Source organism: Pipistrellus kuhlii, unplaced genomic scaffold, assembly GCF_014108245.1.
Source record: "Pipistrellus kuhlii isolate mPipKuh1 unplaced genomic scaffold, mPipKuh1.p scaffold_m20_p_3, whole genome shotgun sequence".
NCBI classification, from domain to species: domain Eukaryota; kingdom Metazoa; phylum Chordata; class Mammalia; order Chiroptera; family Vespertilionidae; genus Pipistrellus; species Pipistrellus kuhlii.
Genome location: NW_023425529.1, coordinates 38,679,085 through 38,695,936, shown reverse-complemented (window position 1 = coordinate 38,695,936; position 16,852 = coordinate 38,679,085). Strand labels below are relative to the sequence as shown.

The following is a 16,852-nucleotide window of genomic DNA, read 5'->3' as shown; positions in this document are numbered from 1 at the left end:
GTCTCTCCCTCTCTCTCTCTCTCCCTCCCTCCCTCTCTCCACACACACATCTTTCGCCTCCTATATGGGGCATCTTACAGGAGGCCTTGTTGAGAAATTGCATCATATATACCCAAATTAAATGATTAATTCTGAAAACTGAAATGAAGTAAAGCTCATTCTCACTTGGTCCTTTTCCTTGACTTGATTTTCTGGGGAGGAACAGAATCGGGTTGTATGGTAATAACCACTGGAACCCGGAAGTCCCTCTGAACATTATGTAATTCTCAAGATGAGAATAGAAGGCGGGAATGCTAATTTTAGATTGGAAGCAGAAGTGCAAATGGGGGAAGTGGCCTTTCTTAAAATCACTTCTAAGCTAGTGTCTTACGGAACTAAAAATGCTATCTTATATAATTACTATTTCCTGGATCGTTTTCTGTGGTCTTGCTCTCATCTTTGCTTTTCTCTCTGTGAGAGGCAGCAGAGCACTGATAAAGAATGCCATGGTCGGAGGTGGTGCCCTTTAGAGGAAATAATACTGGGCCAGAAATGGTCACCCCCGTTCTACCTGTAGCATGCCGCGTGCCTTTGGGTGAACCCCAGGAGTGTTCCTTGGCTCATGGGAAAAGGAAACAGGAACTGTGGCCCCTATCAAGTTTCCAGGGCTTTCCAAGAACAACATGGAATGTTGTTCAAAACTATTACATTGATCGTGGCAGAAATTGCAGGTGATTGTTAAATATTGGAATTATGAATATCAGAACTGAGAAAGTTTCTTTTTGGAAACAACAGAAGTTTCTTTTTCCTAAAACTTTGAGCACATACCCTGGGCCTGACTTCATTGCCTGAGAGAGGTGCCCATTCCTGCTTCGAATACTGTGGACATGAGTAATTGTTGCTCTGATTGCTGATTGGTCAGGGTACTTTCAGCATGGAGGAAGTTGGATGTTAAGAGTGGGGAGGGTAAATAGTTTTTTTTAAAAAAAATATTTTTCTTTTTAAAAAAATATTTTATTAATTTTCTTTACAGAGAGGAAGGGAGAGGGATAGAGAGCTAGAAACATCGATGAGAGAAAAACATTGACCAGCTGCCTCCTGCACACCCCCCACCGGGGATGTGCCCGCAGCCAAGGTACATGCCCTGACAGGAATCGAACCTGGGACCTTTCAGTGTGCAGGCTCTCTATCCGCTGAGCCAAACCATGTTTCAGCTCTTTCTTTTTTCTTTAACCAAGAGGCTAAACTGATGACGATGACAGAAGCAACATCAGGTGTCCATTCCATAGGCACAGGAGGTCCTGCCAGGCCAGTCCAGCTTTCCTCTCCATCCTGTCCGTGATGGCTGCTAGTCACTGTTTTAGGCATGGCATGCCCTTTCACAATGCTCTGCTTTTTCCCAAGCCAGTCCTTTGACTGGAATGCCTTTCCCTCTCCTGGGTAGCTGGTGAATCCATGATCAAATGCCATCTATTGGATGGGACCTTCCCTTTAGATGATGTTGTCTGCTTTTCCCTCCACGAGCCAACAACACTTTGTGCCCCTGTGTGTGACAGCATTTCCTTCATTGTATTGTGATTATCTGTTCCTTTCTCTAGTCTATGGGTATCATTTATTTTTTATTCTTTTAAATTAAATCTTTATTGTTGAAAATATTAAATATGTCCCCTTTCCTAACTCCCCCCGTCCCGACTTACCCCTTCTAGCCCTCCCCCATCCCGCACTCTGGGCCTTCACCACCCTATTGTTTGTATCCCTGGGTTATGCATATATGCATACAAGTTCTTGGTTGATCTCTTCCCACCCTCCCACACACCCTCCCCTGCCTTCCCTCTAAGGTTTTATGGGTATCTTGAGGGCTTTTCCACATCTATGTATTTCCAGTGATGGGCACAGACCAGGCGATTACATCTTTATTCCTAAAATGTACAGGGCTAGAATGATGGGGAGTTTTGGATTAATCCTATAATCTAGGGGTGTCGAACTCAATCAGAGAAGGGGCCAAAATCTAAAATCTAGCCTAAATCGCGGGCCAAATGGTTTACTGAACAGTCATAAACTGTCATTGTGATGGAAACGCAGCGGAGTGCAGTGATGACAGCGCGGTGCGGGCCACATTGCAAGGCCTGGCGGGACGGATTTGGCCCACGGGCCTTGTGTTTGACACATGTGCTATAATCCATTTCATGAAAGCTGTGGTTCTCAGTGAGATTCCTGCTGCACTGCTCCCAGAGAATGCTTGGAAAGGCGTGAGAGAACTTTGAGTTGTCCCATGACTGGGGGTTGGGTGCCACTGCCATTCCTGAGCTGGCTTTCCTGAGCTGGCACCCAGGCATGGTAAATGTTCTGCAGGTCATGGGACAGTTTAGTATGAGGAGGGATTGTTCTCTCCAAATGACAGTGGTTCCCACACTGAGAACTATTTAACTAGTCTACCTAGATTCTAGAATAAAGCATAGAAAATAGGAGAATGATTTGATCACAAGAAAAACAAAACAAAACAAAACAATTTCTGGCTCCCATAAGCCCTTTGCACATACTTTGAACAGGAGAGCCTTGTGCTCAGATAGCAGATGGCTTAGGTGATGGTTTTTCCTGTCCTCTAAGTCTAGTTCTCTCCCTATGTGTTTCCCTCACATCCTTTGGGTGGTAAGGTCGGAGTGCAAGACTTTGCCAGATGGAAGCACTGGGCACAAGTTTCTGTGATCCCTTAGCTAGGCTTTCTCTAAGCCAGAAGAGAGGAACATGGGAGTTAAGTTCTAGGACAGTCTTTCCACAAATATGGTGAGATAATTTGATCTTCATGTTTCATCCACTTCACAGAAGGCTGAGTGACTAATTACAATGATCTTTTAAACAATCTATTCAGAGCAAACCTTCTGGCTGAAGACATCACTGTGGAACATGGCACTCAGATTTAAATCCAATTTTCTGTCGTGAGGTGTCAGAAAAACTAAATGTCTTTATCATGGTTTAGAAAGTACATCTTTTTTGTTCACTGTTGACACTGATGTGGTGGTAGTGTCCAGGATCCAGGGAGTGTACAAGGAGAAAACTGGAGAGTGTACTTTCTTTTTCAAACTGGGTTATTTGATTCCTTACCTCAACATCGACATTTTTGAAAAGAGATCCCTGAAATACAATTACAGTAATTCGTGTGGTTTACTGTTCTGTTATATGTAGCATAAAGTCTTGTTGAAAGAGTATACCATGGGAGTGAGAAACTTGGTATTTATCAGTGTTTCTTGAAAGATGTTGCATCTAAAGGGTATTTCTAGTTGATTTAGTGTATGTTTCTCTTTCAGATACTCCCAGAAGTATAAAAGCATCCACTGCTACAGCGGACCAATTTTTTCAGAAGCTGAGAAACAAACATGAATTTACTATTTTGGTGACCCTAAAACAGACCCACCTAAATTCAGGAGTTATTCTCTCCATTCACCACTTGGATCACAGGTAAGTGTGGCTGCTGGAGTTTCCTTTGTTTTTATTACATCTGGTTAAACGAGCCTATTAAAGAGAAGTAAACAACAGCAAGATATGCTATATCTAAGACTGGCATAACCAGCTAGAATAAATTTGCTGTATTATGCAAAGTCACAAACAGAAGTCATGGAGATATACCCCAGAGCAGAGGGGGTTATGCTTTTGATGTTGCTAAGAGCACACAGAAATCACCATTCCTTAAACAAATTGACCAGTCACTAAATTCCTCTTGAGACACCTTCCTCAGTGTCAAACATACTTCTTAATTTGTGACTTCTTAGATTCAAGAAGACTGTATTCTGTTTCTTTAGGATGTCACCTGGGATTTGAGTTTAATAGTCTTAGAATTTTAGCCTTGACGGGTACCTTTTTGTTCAGTCCAGTTCTGGGATCACAGCATTTGAAGCTGTGTCCTTGAACGGATGTTGAACCAGAATGCTATCTAGTATTTCCCAGCCTCTCTCATGTGCAGAAGTGTGAGTAGGAGAGTGGGTGGGACTAATGGGTAAGAGGCAAAAGAAATTCATTCATGACACCTGGTATAGACATAAATTGCTATTAAATGATTCCAAGCAAATTAAAAATGATTCATTCCTTCCTGAAAGAATAGTCCCAATTCTGGCAATGAGTTTCTTCACATTCATTATTTTGAATAACTGCATGACCACTTACTATCTGTGGACCTTGGGCACATCACATCACCTCTCTGCACCTCATTTTCTCATCTGTAAAATCAGAATAATAATAGCTGCTTTATAGGTTTCTGTGAAGATGAAAGAGTTTAAGTATGTGGTGTGCTTTACGTATACGAAAGCATAAACTATCCTTTTCAGGTGTGGGCAGGAGCCTCTTGCTTTCTCTCATCAGAGACAAGGCCACCTTGGACTTGGCAAATCTTTTTTTTATTTTATTTTTACTTTTTATTTATTTTTAATATATATATTTTATTGAGTTTTTACAGAGAGAAAGAGAGAGGGATAGAAAGCTAGAAACATTGATGAGAGAGAATCATCGATCAGCTGCCTCTTGCACACCCCCTGCTGGGGATGTGCCCACAACCAAGGTACATGTCCTTGACCAGAATTGAACCTGGGACCCTTCAGTCCGCAGGCCAACGCTCTATCCACTGAGCCAAACTGGATTCAGCGGACTTGGCAAATCTTTACCAAACACTCAAGGGCAGACAGAAGCAAATATATACGGAGGACAAAATATAGCAAGAGGACATGGAGAGCAGGCTCCTAGTCACCCTCTCTCTGCTTACCCCCACCCTGTACGGCAGCATCACGTAGGTGATAGTGACAGAGTCAGGATCCAAACCCACTTCTCCTGATTCCTGAATCTAGTGTTTTTACAATTCCACTGTGATATCTCCCAACCTCCTGTCACCCTGGCACACCTTGTGTTATGGTTCATGGTGTTCTTTTCCCCCCATTATTGTTGCTGGAGTTATCTTTCTTCCCCTGGTCTCAATCTCACTCAATCTCTTTGTCTCATCATTATCTTTGTCACTTATTTATTTATTCTTTGCTTTCTTTCACACACAAAAAATTTAAGGTGGCTTATAGAGATATCTGTGGGGCAACAAGAGACAAATAAAATGCATTATGTAAACCAGGGTGAAGGAAAAATGGAAACCTAGCTGGGTGATGAAGACCATGCACCCATTATTGGTTCTGAGACCAGACTCTTATTTCTCCAATGGCCTTCTGTGGGCAGATGGAGTATCTTTAGAGGAACAAGTTCAGAGGGCTTCTCGTCGCTGGTGGCACCACGCCACGATGCACTTTCGAAACAGCACATCTGCAGGGGTGACAGTGATGTGCGTCTTCGAGTGGGGGGTCTTGAGATGGGACTTGGTGGTGTGTAGGCAAATCCTGTACAACTCAGTTTTCCTGCTTAACACGCCAGCAGTGCCTGCTGCATGAAACCCCGATAAAAGACCAGGTCCTTCAAGAAATATGTCATGTAAATTGCTTTCCTCAATTTGGCTTTTGAGAATAATATCGAATTCACGTTGGACTGCTGTGAAAGGTATCCAAACGGTAGGTGTTTGCTGGTGAGAGTTAAGTTGGAAAATGAGAGTTAATGTTAAAAATGCCTGGTAAAAGCAATGTGGATCTGCCATCCTCTGACTGCAGGGGCCAGGGGCAGGCAGCTTCCCATAGGTTCTTCCTAGCTCCTGGGAGAGCTCCGCACGCCACAGGAAGCTCACTCCTGGCTCTTTCTGGGAGGTGGGTGAGTGAGGTTTAGGCGCTTTATCAGAGCATGTGCTTTGCTTGCTTGGTAGGAAGCACAAGGACAAAAACTGAGGTTGTTCCTCTGTGAGTCAGGCTCAGTGAGTTAGACCACAGAGTGCCTGCTGGAGAACACTGAAAAAACATTTGTATTCTTAGCAGAGCTGGTGTGCACCCATTTCTTTGTGCTTCCTGTCAGTCTTTGGCTCCAATCTCATCTCCATCCGGGCTGATGTTCAGCCTGCCCTGGAGCCACGTTAAGTAGTGGGAGGCAGTAAGGCAGTGCCTGCTCCAGCTCCGGCGGAGGTGGAGAGAGTGATATCATTCAGCAGGAGTATAAATGCCAGGCACAGTGGCCAGTCTGCTCACCATCTGCGTGTCCGCCACCCCCTTCCTCTGCTCCACTCAGCTCTCCATGGAGCTTCCACTGACCTTTCAGCGGAATGAATTTCTCCCTCCATTAGCCTCTCCTTTTGGCACTCTAACACATAACACCTTCTGTTGTCGTTTAATGTTTCACACCTATATATTTGTATTAATTGTATAGAAGCCATTAGAAGTATCATTCACTCTTTTGATCACAATGGTAACAAATATTTACTGAGGATTAAAAAATTATAATTAAAAACATTTGTAATACATTTCAGGCTTCAAAATTTAAAAGGCACAACAAAGACAGAGCCTACCCCATCCCTATCCTTGACTACTTAGTTTTTATCCTTGGGGGGTGGGGAGGGGAGATACCATTATCGGTAAAGATATTTTGAAAACAAGAAAAGCATTAAAAAAAAAGTCAGCCAATCAGAGGCGTGCTGGAGAGGGCTCATACTGGCATCTGAGTTGCAACTTTGTAAGCCAGTTGATATTCCTGTGGTGGTTGAAATAAACCAGGTGTGATTACTTAAACTTTGGAAATCAACAAATGCTACAAAGCAGGACTTTTTTTTAAATTTTTTTAAATGCGTTTTTATTGAAGAATACTTTTTAAATAAGTACCTTTAAAATATTTCTCTTTGATCTTTCCCACACAAATGGATCCATGAACCACTATCTTAGACTTACTCCTCTAGAGTACCGAGAACCAGCTGTTGCACTGTTACCAGCACCATTGCCCATAGTCCAGGAGGCTGCTAATCAATGATTCCCTCTCATCATTGATGTTTCTGTCTCTCTCTCCCTCTCTCTTCCTCTCTGAAAGAAATAAAAACATATTAAAAAAAGAAAGAGAAAAAGACCATCATGACTGCACCAGGAATCGTAAATGACCTCAGTAAGTTTTCACCAGGTTAGGGCAAAGGTTTTGGGGAATGTTCAGGCTGCTATATTGATGGGAGACACCTAACTTATCCGGAAATGTCATTAGCTCTAGTGTGAGGATTTCACTCACTGGGAGCTACAACCTCGAAACGGCTCCACGTCAAGTTCTCAGACTAATGAGCTATAGAGCAACATCTGAAGCATCCTGTTAACGCTGGAAACCTAATCACACAACTTTATAGGTTTGGACACGCGAGACTCATGGGCACGCTCTGGATTCTAGGGTATCTGAAGTGAGCTAAAGAGCAAGACAAAGAGTAGGAAAGGCAGACATCACAGCATCCCGGAATTGAAAGAGGGCACTGAGTCAAACTGGGCACTGAGATACAGCTTCAAACAGTGACACGGGGACGAAACTACTGGGAACCTCGTCAGCAGTGTCCTGGTGTTCTGTGAGCAGTCGCATTTGGCTTTCCAGTCTGAGTTGCTGGTTTCAAATGGAGCTGTTCACGTAGGGGCTGATATTAAAAATTAGACCACAAATGTCATGTGAATACAGCACAAAAGCTTCTAGGCTCCTCAGCCGTTCCTGTGCATATTTAGCCAATATCAGTATCATGTTAAAACAATAGATACTAATATCAAGTATATGGCACTTTATATCTGAAAGAATTAAGACATTCAGGCAGATCAAGAGAGCATCATTATAACTTTTCTGACCTTTGCGTTTTGAAAGGGAAAAAATAAAGAGTAAAGAAATGATTCTAAGATATTGGTTCACTTACCCATTTATACAGGAAATACAGAAGGAGAGATATATGAAAGCAGTAATGGCTCATTGAAAAGCAAAATATGTTTATAAGTAAAAATGAATGAGACGATTTCCCTAAATTTTAAAAAGACCCTATTCTCTTCCATGCTTTATAAAACTGTAGATTTTTCAGGATAAATAAAATCCTTTTGTTATCCCTTGGTGTAGCTTGGTATAGTCACCTGGATTGTGTTCTGTAGTTTATAATACTTCTCCCTTATTTACAACTAGAGGCCTAGTGCACAAAATTCATGCATTCACCCAGCCTGCATCCTTTCCAATCTGGGACCCCTCGAGGGCAGTCAGACATCCCTCTCATAATCCAGGACTGCTGGCTCTCAAATGCTTGTCTTCCTGACTTCTTGATTGCTCCTATCCGCTTCTGTCTGCCAGCTTGATCACCCCCTAACCACTCCCATGCCAGCCTGATTGATGTCTAACTGCTACCCTGCCAGCTTGTTTGCTTTCAACTTCCCTTCTCTGCCAGCCTGGCCACCCCTAACTGCCCTCCCTTACAGGGTTTATCGCCTCCAACTGCCATTCCTTGCAAGCCTGGTGCCTCCCAACTACCCTCTCCTGCTGGCCATCTTGTGGTGGCCATTTTGTGTCCACATGGGGGCAGGATCTTTGACCACATGGGGGCAGCCATCTTGTGTGTTGGAGTGATGGTCAATCTGCATATTACTCTTTTATTAGAAAAGATAGAGGCCTGGTGCATGGGTGGGGGCCAGCTGGTTTGCCCTGAAGGGTGTCCCAGATCAGGGTGGGTGTTGGGGCTTGGGGCAGCCTGGGTGAGGAGCCTGTGGTGGTTTGCAGGCCAGCCACGCCCCCTGGCAACCCAAGCAGAGGCCGTGGTATCTGGAATTTATTTACCTTCTACAATTGAAAGTTTGTAGCCTGGAGCAGAGCCAAGCCTCCTGCTCACTCCACTGCCACCATTTCTGTTTGGTTTTATGTATCTTCTATAATTGAAACTTTGCAGCCTTGAGTGGAGGCCTAGGCGGGCCAGGGCAGATGGAAAGCTTTGCTTTATTCATTGCTGGGGGCAACCCTAGCCTGCTCTTTCCAGCTCCATGGCTGCCACCATTTCTCTTGGAATTTATCTTTTTTTTTTTTTTAAATATATTTTATTGATTTTTTACAAAGAGGAAGGGAGCTAGAAACGCCAATGAGAGAGAAACATCAGCCAGCTGCCTCCTGCACACCCTTTACCGACAATGTGCCCACAACCAAGGTACATGCCCTTGACCGGAATCGAACCTGGGACCTTTCAGTCCACAGACCGACGCTCTACCACTGAGGCAAACCGGTTTCAGTGGGATTTATCTTCAATAATTAAAACTTCGTATCCTTGAGGCCAGCTAGGGCAGGCGGAAAGCTTGGCTTCTGTTGCTGGGGAAACCCAAGCCTCTCAACCGCTCTCTGTGGCTGCAGTTATCTTGGTTGGGGTTAGTTGGCATACTCGCTCTGATTGGCTGGTGGGCGTGGCTTGAGCAGAGTGATGGTTATTTTGCATATTACTCTTTTATTAGGTAGGATCGTTTTGGGCTTTAGGTATATAAATTAGTTCTCATGGAGTTATTATTAGGAATTTTCCTGATAGCCACATATTATTTATGCTTCTAACTTTGATTGCTTTGCAAATTGCATACATGGACATAATTTGTGGCAATAACTTTGTAAGTAAATGTAAAACTACCTTTAATTTGCCATAATCTTCTATATTAATAAAGTTGAGGTGAAATAAATGAGATTTTCTATTTTCTTAGTATTAATTATTATACATTCAGGATGAGTAAGAATGTATTTATTTATGAGGCTGATAAAAAGTATCTTTGTATTTGTGAGTGCTTGTCATTTATTAATCCATTTCTCTTTCTATAACATTACTAAGTAAAAACTTGCTGGCAATATTTGCTTGGTTTAATGGTTCTGAACTAAAATGATCACTGTTTATTGTGAACAAAATTAACAGACTGACATAATAGCTAATATGCTCTTTACTTTTCTATTGTACTTAATAAATAACATTAAAGAGAATTGGGTTTATGAGTAAACATTTCAAACCTCACGTTCTATGTAATTTAAAAAAAGTTAATTATATTTGATTCACTTAAAGTATGTTTTTATATCATTATTTATTTTTAAAGAATTATAACTTTAATGTGTATTCTAATGCCTCCATTATTGTTAAGGAACTTGCAATATATATTCTAATGTGGTTAAGCATAATATATCATTATCCAGAAGACATGGTAAGTTCATCAAAGAAACTGAATTAAAGTTAAGACTCAGAAAGCAGATGTGATTTCTCATATTTCTTATATATACCAAATTTGTGTATAGATGGAGTGATGGAAGGAAGTACTTTAATATTATAGAGATTATTTCATGGAACACACATCTTTTTTGTTGTTAATTCTCACCTGAAGATATTTTTTCCTTTGATTTTTAGAGCAAGTGGAAGGGAGGGAAGGAGGGAAGAAAAGGAGAAGGGAGAGGACAGAGGAGAGGGAGAGGAGAAAAGAGGAAGAGGAAAAAGAGAGAGAGAGAGAGAGAGAGAGAGAGAGAGAGAGAGAGAGAGAGAGAGAGAGAAGGGACACATCAGTTGGTTGCCTCCCACACCCCAACCAGGGCCAGGAATTGAACCTGTAGTCCAGCTACATGTCCTTGACTGCGAATCAATCTTATGACCTTTTTTTTTCTTTCTTTCTTTCTTTCTTTCTTTCTTTCTTTCTTTCTTTCTTTCTTTCTTTCTTTCTTTCTTTCTTTCTTTCTTTCTTTCTTTCTTTCTTTCTTTCTTCCTTCCTTCCTTCCTTCCTTCCTTCCTTCCTTCCTTCCTTCCTTCCTTCCTTCCTTCCTTCTTTCCTTCCTATCATTCATTCATTCATTCTTTTTTTTTTAAATATGTTTTTATTTATTTTTAGAGAAAAAGGAGGGAGAGGGATAGAGAGATAGAAACATCAATGAGAGAGAAACATCATCAATCAGCTGCCTCCTGCACACACCCCCACTGGGGATTGAGCCTGCAACCCAGGCATGTGCCCTGACAGGGAATCGAATCCACCACCTCTTGGTTCCTGGTTCCGATGCTCAACCACTGAACCATGATGGCTGGGTCAAACTCATGACCTTTTGATGTGTGGGCCTATGCTCTAAAGCAGTGCTTTCCAAAGTGTGGTACGCGTTCCCCCAGGGGTATGGGAAGAGTTTGGTGAGGGTATGCATTGCACCGGAGTTTGGTGGGGATATGCACTGCACCTTGCTTAGCTGCACCTAATTCTACGTTCTCATGAGTATGAGGGGTACTCAGCGTTATGAAAATTATAGAAGGGGCACACATATGTCAAAAGTTTGGGAAACACTGCAGCAACACTGGTTCAGGGCGCACATCTCACTTTTACAATATATTGGAGAAGCAAGGTATTCTCTTCTTTCCTATCAGCATTCCACTCTTTCTGCAGAGCAAAGAAATGAACCTGTTGGCTGCTGCAGTAGCAACCATGGACTAACCAACTTATATCCACTCCCATCATACATTTTGGGTATTTACCTGTTTAGGCAATGATGCAGAGGGCCAGGGGTATTTCTAGGGCTCCGTCCTATCTTGACTCTGTCTAGATATATCGTAGGCCATGACAAGACCCTCTGCCACATTCATTCTGGACCTCCTTTGCATCTACTTTCTTCACTCCAGATGACGGGATGCCAGTACCTTGGCTGTTGTGTAAGCAATTGTTACTGAGGCTCAAGCTCCTGTATTTTAGGAAATCAACCTGGTATGTTTCTGCTCGAATATTTTCATGCTCCAATTTCGGTATTGCTGTGTTATTACTTTTAACATGATAGTAAAAATTATTCAATAGAAATAATTGGCTCATGTATATACTAATGATCAGTATGCAACTTTTGAAGGATCTTTTCTGAGATTAAAAAATATATATTTTTATTTATTGTTGACAGTATTACAGATGTCCCCCATCCTCCCATCCCCTTCCAACCAATCCCCACCCCAGGCCTTTATCACACTATTGTCTGTGTCCATGGGCCATACACATATGTATATATGTTCTTTGGCTAATCTCTTTCTGTTCCCCCAACCTCGCTCCCCCCTTCGAGATCGGTCAGTCTATTTCAGGCATCCATGTCACTGGAACTATTTTGTTCATCAATTTATTTTGTTCATTAGATTCCACATATAAGTGAGATTATGTGATATTTGTCTTTCTCTGGCTGGCTAATTTCACTTATAATATTCCCCAGGTCCGTCCATGCTATCTCAAAGGTTAAGAGATCCCTCTTTTTTTATTTTTTATTTATTTTATTTTTTATTTTACAGCTGAATAGTATTCCATTGTATAAATGTACCTATATTTCCTTAAGTAGTATTTCTTTACTTTGAAATGGAAAGTTTGAGAAATTGTCTTTGAGAATTTCTTATGATTTTATTATGTCCCCTTTTACCAATTCTGAAGATGTCGGTATTTCTAAATTATAGGGCATGGCAACTTTCTCTGATTGCCTTTAAGTCCTCAGCTTATCATCACTAAATGATTTAATACTTAATCCCATATACAGAACCTATACATGAATAAAGATTATTTTTAATTATTAGCCAAGAATTCTTTTTTTAAAAAGAAAGACCAAGCCTAAAAAATGAATTGTTACAATATAAGTACTTTTTGCAACATCAGTACTTTTGGCAGGGATACTTAGTTTTTGTTCTTTTTCCCCTCATAAATGAAGCCTTGTAATTATACATGACACCGTTAGAGGTTCTACATTCCTAAGAACATTTTTTCCTTAAGAGGGTTTCTGTATTCTGAATGTTAGGGAAGGGAAAAAAGACTATTTTAAAAGCATAAATTCAGGTTCTCTTTAGTAGCTAGTATGATGTGCTTGCTAAAAAGAGAGCCTAAACTTCTCTGATGTTTTAAGAGCTGACATTTCTATCTTTATAAGAAACTTTAAGAGGAGGTAGTGTTTTGGCAAAGAAACAAGTTAATTCATATTTTTTATTATTTGTCAATAGGATGACTGTAAAATTTATTTGAAAATCCTTTTTAAAAGAGAAGACATGTTTGTGCATTTGTTCATTTATTCAGAGAACATTTAAGTCCTTCAGAATTGAGACACACATGGAAGTTAGAAAACAATTGCAGTATAGTCATAGAGTATGGTCTGCTTATGCCCTTTAACCAACTGTCTTGTCACAGCACTGATAAAGCAATCAATCTATAAGTGATGGTTGGGTACATACTACAGTATATGCCCTTTCTTGGAAGTGGGTAGCTTTGCCTGATGCATTGGACACAGCAAGGGGTTGTGGCAAAATGGGTTGAGTTGGTTTAATTCAAACTTTAGTAGTTCCTCAGATGATAACTCTGGGAAAGTCCATTTCCCTTTTTGAACCCAAGTTTCTCAAAGAAGACTATTAATACTCAATTTTGGGGGTTGTTTTGAGGTTGATGTCATATTTTCTGTCTCTTCAGTGTGTTTTTTAAAGTAACACATCCAGGGCTTCTAATCATGTAGTTAATCCATATTCACTGTACAAAATTTGAAAACTGTGAAGATATAAAAGAAAAAGCAAAATCATAATCACTTTACCAGAATAATCACTGTTAACATGTTATTTGTTTCTAATCTTTTTAGATGGCACAAAATTGGAGATTATTACATCATTCTAAAGAGATATATTGCATTTATTTTCCAAAATTGTTAAAATATATATTTCTAAAATGTGCATTGGTTTTATGATATTTATCATATTGATATTCTGTAATTTATTTTATTAACCTTCTATTTTTGGACATTTAGATTATTTCTCATTTTTCAGAATTATAACTAATACAACAGCACTGTGCCTGGCATGAAGTATGTGCTTGATCTCTGATAGTTTCCTTAGGAAACATTCCAGGAAATGCAATTTGTTGGGTAACTGGTTATAATAGTTTTTTTTCTGCATTAAAAAATACACATTGTCAAATTAGCCTAAAAAAAAAAAAAACACGGTACCATTGTAATGTTCTACACACTAAGTATGCAGATGTGAGTTTTACTGTACCTTTGTTAAAAATGAGCATTATCTCATTACTTTTTTTTTTCCACTTTGACTTGGAAAATAGTATGTTGCATTTCTTTGATTGCTAGTGAGATTGAACTTTTAAAATAACTTTGCTGTCCTATATATTCTTTTTATAGACTTTATTTTTTATTACTTGTATTTTCTTAATAGTTTATGAGTTCTTCATATAATGGCTAAAATCTTATGTGTAAGTTCTTCATATAATGGCTAACATCTTATGTGTCATAATTTTTAATCTTTGTATAACTTTTTTCTGCTTGTTTTGATGCCCATTAATTTATAGTTTGTAGTTTTTGTATCCTTGAGCTAAAATAATTTTACTTATCCTCATTTAGTCCTCATAATATTATTCCATTATCTCATTCAGTCCTCACAACAAACCTAGGAGATCGCAACTAATATTATCCCCATTTCAGAGATGAGATGATTCAGGCACAGAGGTTAAATAACTTGATTAAGTTCTCATGCTTATCAAATAGCAGTCAGGCTTTTCATTCAAACATTGACTCTAATGTTCTGTCCTTAATTGTTTATGTCTGTTAGCTAATTATTCCAACTGATTTATTTCTTAAAGATTACTTGTTTAAAAATGGCTCTTTCTAGCTTGTTATTAGGTAGTCTTGTTTTTAATATTTTTTTTCATGTTTTTAAAAAATCTAACTCTTGAACTCATCTAAAAATTATTTTAGTGTAAGAAATGAGGTTCTAAACATTTTTCTCAAACAAGTAATTATTTCTATATCATTGATTTAACTCTTCTCCCTCCCTTCAACTAAAAGTCTTCTCTTTAGCATAAATGGGATCTCCTGTTTATGTTAAAAATTATTTATAGTTTTTCTTCAGTTTCATCAATCAGTCTGTTTATTTGGTGCTAGTAATATACTTCAGTTTTTTTTATCTTATAAATACAGCTTTTCATTTTCTTATTGATTTAAGTAAGCACCATTTATTAATGATATTAACTCCATCTCATCAATATATATTTTTTGCACTAAAGTCTTTATGGTGATTTTTGGTATACTCAACTCTTTATTGATATGCAGTCAAATCAATAATTTATAATCTCTAAAGGCTGGGATTATGTTAATGGGGTAGTGAAGAAAGAATATGTTACTTTCTCCTCCCAAAAAGAATATAGAGAAGCCAATTAGAAAATGTAAGAAAGACAAAGAAAATTTAAAATATCCTATATGAGAAATGTATCATCTAATTATAAAATAAAACAAAATTTAACATGATTTTGGGAAGTCAACAAAAATAATCATCTGTCTTCCATGCTACTGAATATTCTCCTTTGGATGTGGAAGAGCTTGTGCCATGCACTCATCCCGAAGAAGAGGCAATCTCAGCACAGTGTTTAGCTCTGCAGTGAATACTGCATGCACATGCAAATACTGTTGATTAGTTTATTATTGATTTTTTAATCAGGAGTCTGAAAACGGGGCAATAGTACACTTGTATTTTAACCTTCCATCTTCATCTGCCCCACTTCATTCAATGAATGATGCATTTTAATGTGTCTCCCCCCCACCCCCCGACTATAGTAAGAAAAAGAAATTGACATCTTAAACTTAGATCTAGGGACACTTGTCTAGTATAATCAGATGAAGGTGGTGGTCTCAATGCCATTTACCCAGCAACCCCTTCTTTCCTGCCACATTTGTAATGCCAAATGTAATACCACATGTATTAGTGCCAAATACCAAGTACCAAATGAAATACTGGGTTTCCATCAATGCAGCAGTTTGTTTTGGGGCCCTGTATTCTGATCCACTGATCTGTTTGTGACCTGCAGCAATACCACTACTCTAATGCTGTAGTTTTATAAGACTTGCTATTGGTAGTTGAGGTCTCTGTTCTTCCTGTTCACAACTTTTGGCTGTTTAAAACTTCATTCTTTGGTATATACTTCAGAAATAATTTGGTAAGTTCTATGGGAAAAAATCTCATTGGTATTTTTATTGGAATTACATCATATTTATAGATTGATATATGATACAATAACATTTTTACGATATTCAGTTTTGTTATGATGTGACTTATCTCTCCATTTTCTTTCTTTCATGTCTTTTTTTTTTTTGTCTTCTGTATAATTGTCTCCATAAAGGGCATACATACATTTTGTTAGATTTATTCCTAGCAAGGTTATAGGTTGTGCTGTCATTCAGGTGGGATACTTATTCTTCTTTTATACTTTCAAATTTATAAAGGACTTTCAAGTTATTATATTACCAGAAAAACAGATTTTGTTTTGTATCAAAGGTAACAGTCCCATAGTATTGGTTTCTCTTTTGTCTTTTGCAGGAAGTTGGACTCTTTGGATGCAGTTCAACATCATAAAAATTTTTTTTAGAGTGCCATCTAAGTTCACTTAATTCTCTTTTCTTAATCTGCCATTTGTTGATATGCACTGACATTTCTGTGATCTTTTCCAAGATGAATGTTGAGAGGTTATTGTAATATATTTAATTCTTTGGCATATAAAACTCTTCTTTTAGTCTTCTGATGTCAATGTGAAACTTCCCTAATGCTCTTTAAGCCTTTGATCAATCACTTAAAATCATTTTACAAAGGACTCATTTAAAAATTGTAATGATCTATCTATAGTGTATTATCAAGTGACAGAAGTAGAATTTGGCTTGTTTGTAACTTGTCTTATTTCCTTTAGTTACTGTGAAGAATGTCGTTTTAGAAAGCCATGAAAAATATTATTTTGGTGTCCTTATGACAGTACAGTTAATGTTATCTCAATTACTTAAGAAATGTTATTTTCTTTGTTCTTATAGACACTTGAATCTTAGGGAGGAGTCATACATTTTTGTGGTTGAAAAGTGTATTGATGTGTTTTTTAACAGCTGGATAAAAGTAATTCATATTTTACCTTTTGTTTTCAGTGATTTTATCCTTTGAGTCTTTTGAACAAAGAATATGATGGGCATGCTGTCATATTTCCTTTGTACTTTCCCCTTTGTTTATTTAAAACTAGGTATAGTT

The 16,852-nt window shown here is 38.8% G+C and overlaps 1 protein-coding gene across 2 annotated transcripts in view; it reads left to right on the top strand.

The window, feature by feature from the left end:
- NELL2 (neural EGFL like 2) overlaps positions 1-16,852 on the top strand; it is a 310,243-nt gene that overhangs the window by 46,724 nt on the left and 246,667 nt on the right. For both annotated transcript variants that reach the window (XM_045587932.1, XM_036457537.2), the window contains exon 4: positions 3,285-3,435. In XM_045587932.1, the coding sequence (XP_045443888.1) occupies positions 3,285-3,435 (151 nt within the window). The remainder of the gene's footprint in view (positions 1-3,284; positions 3,436-16,852) is intronic.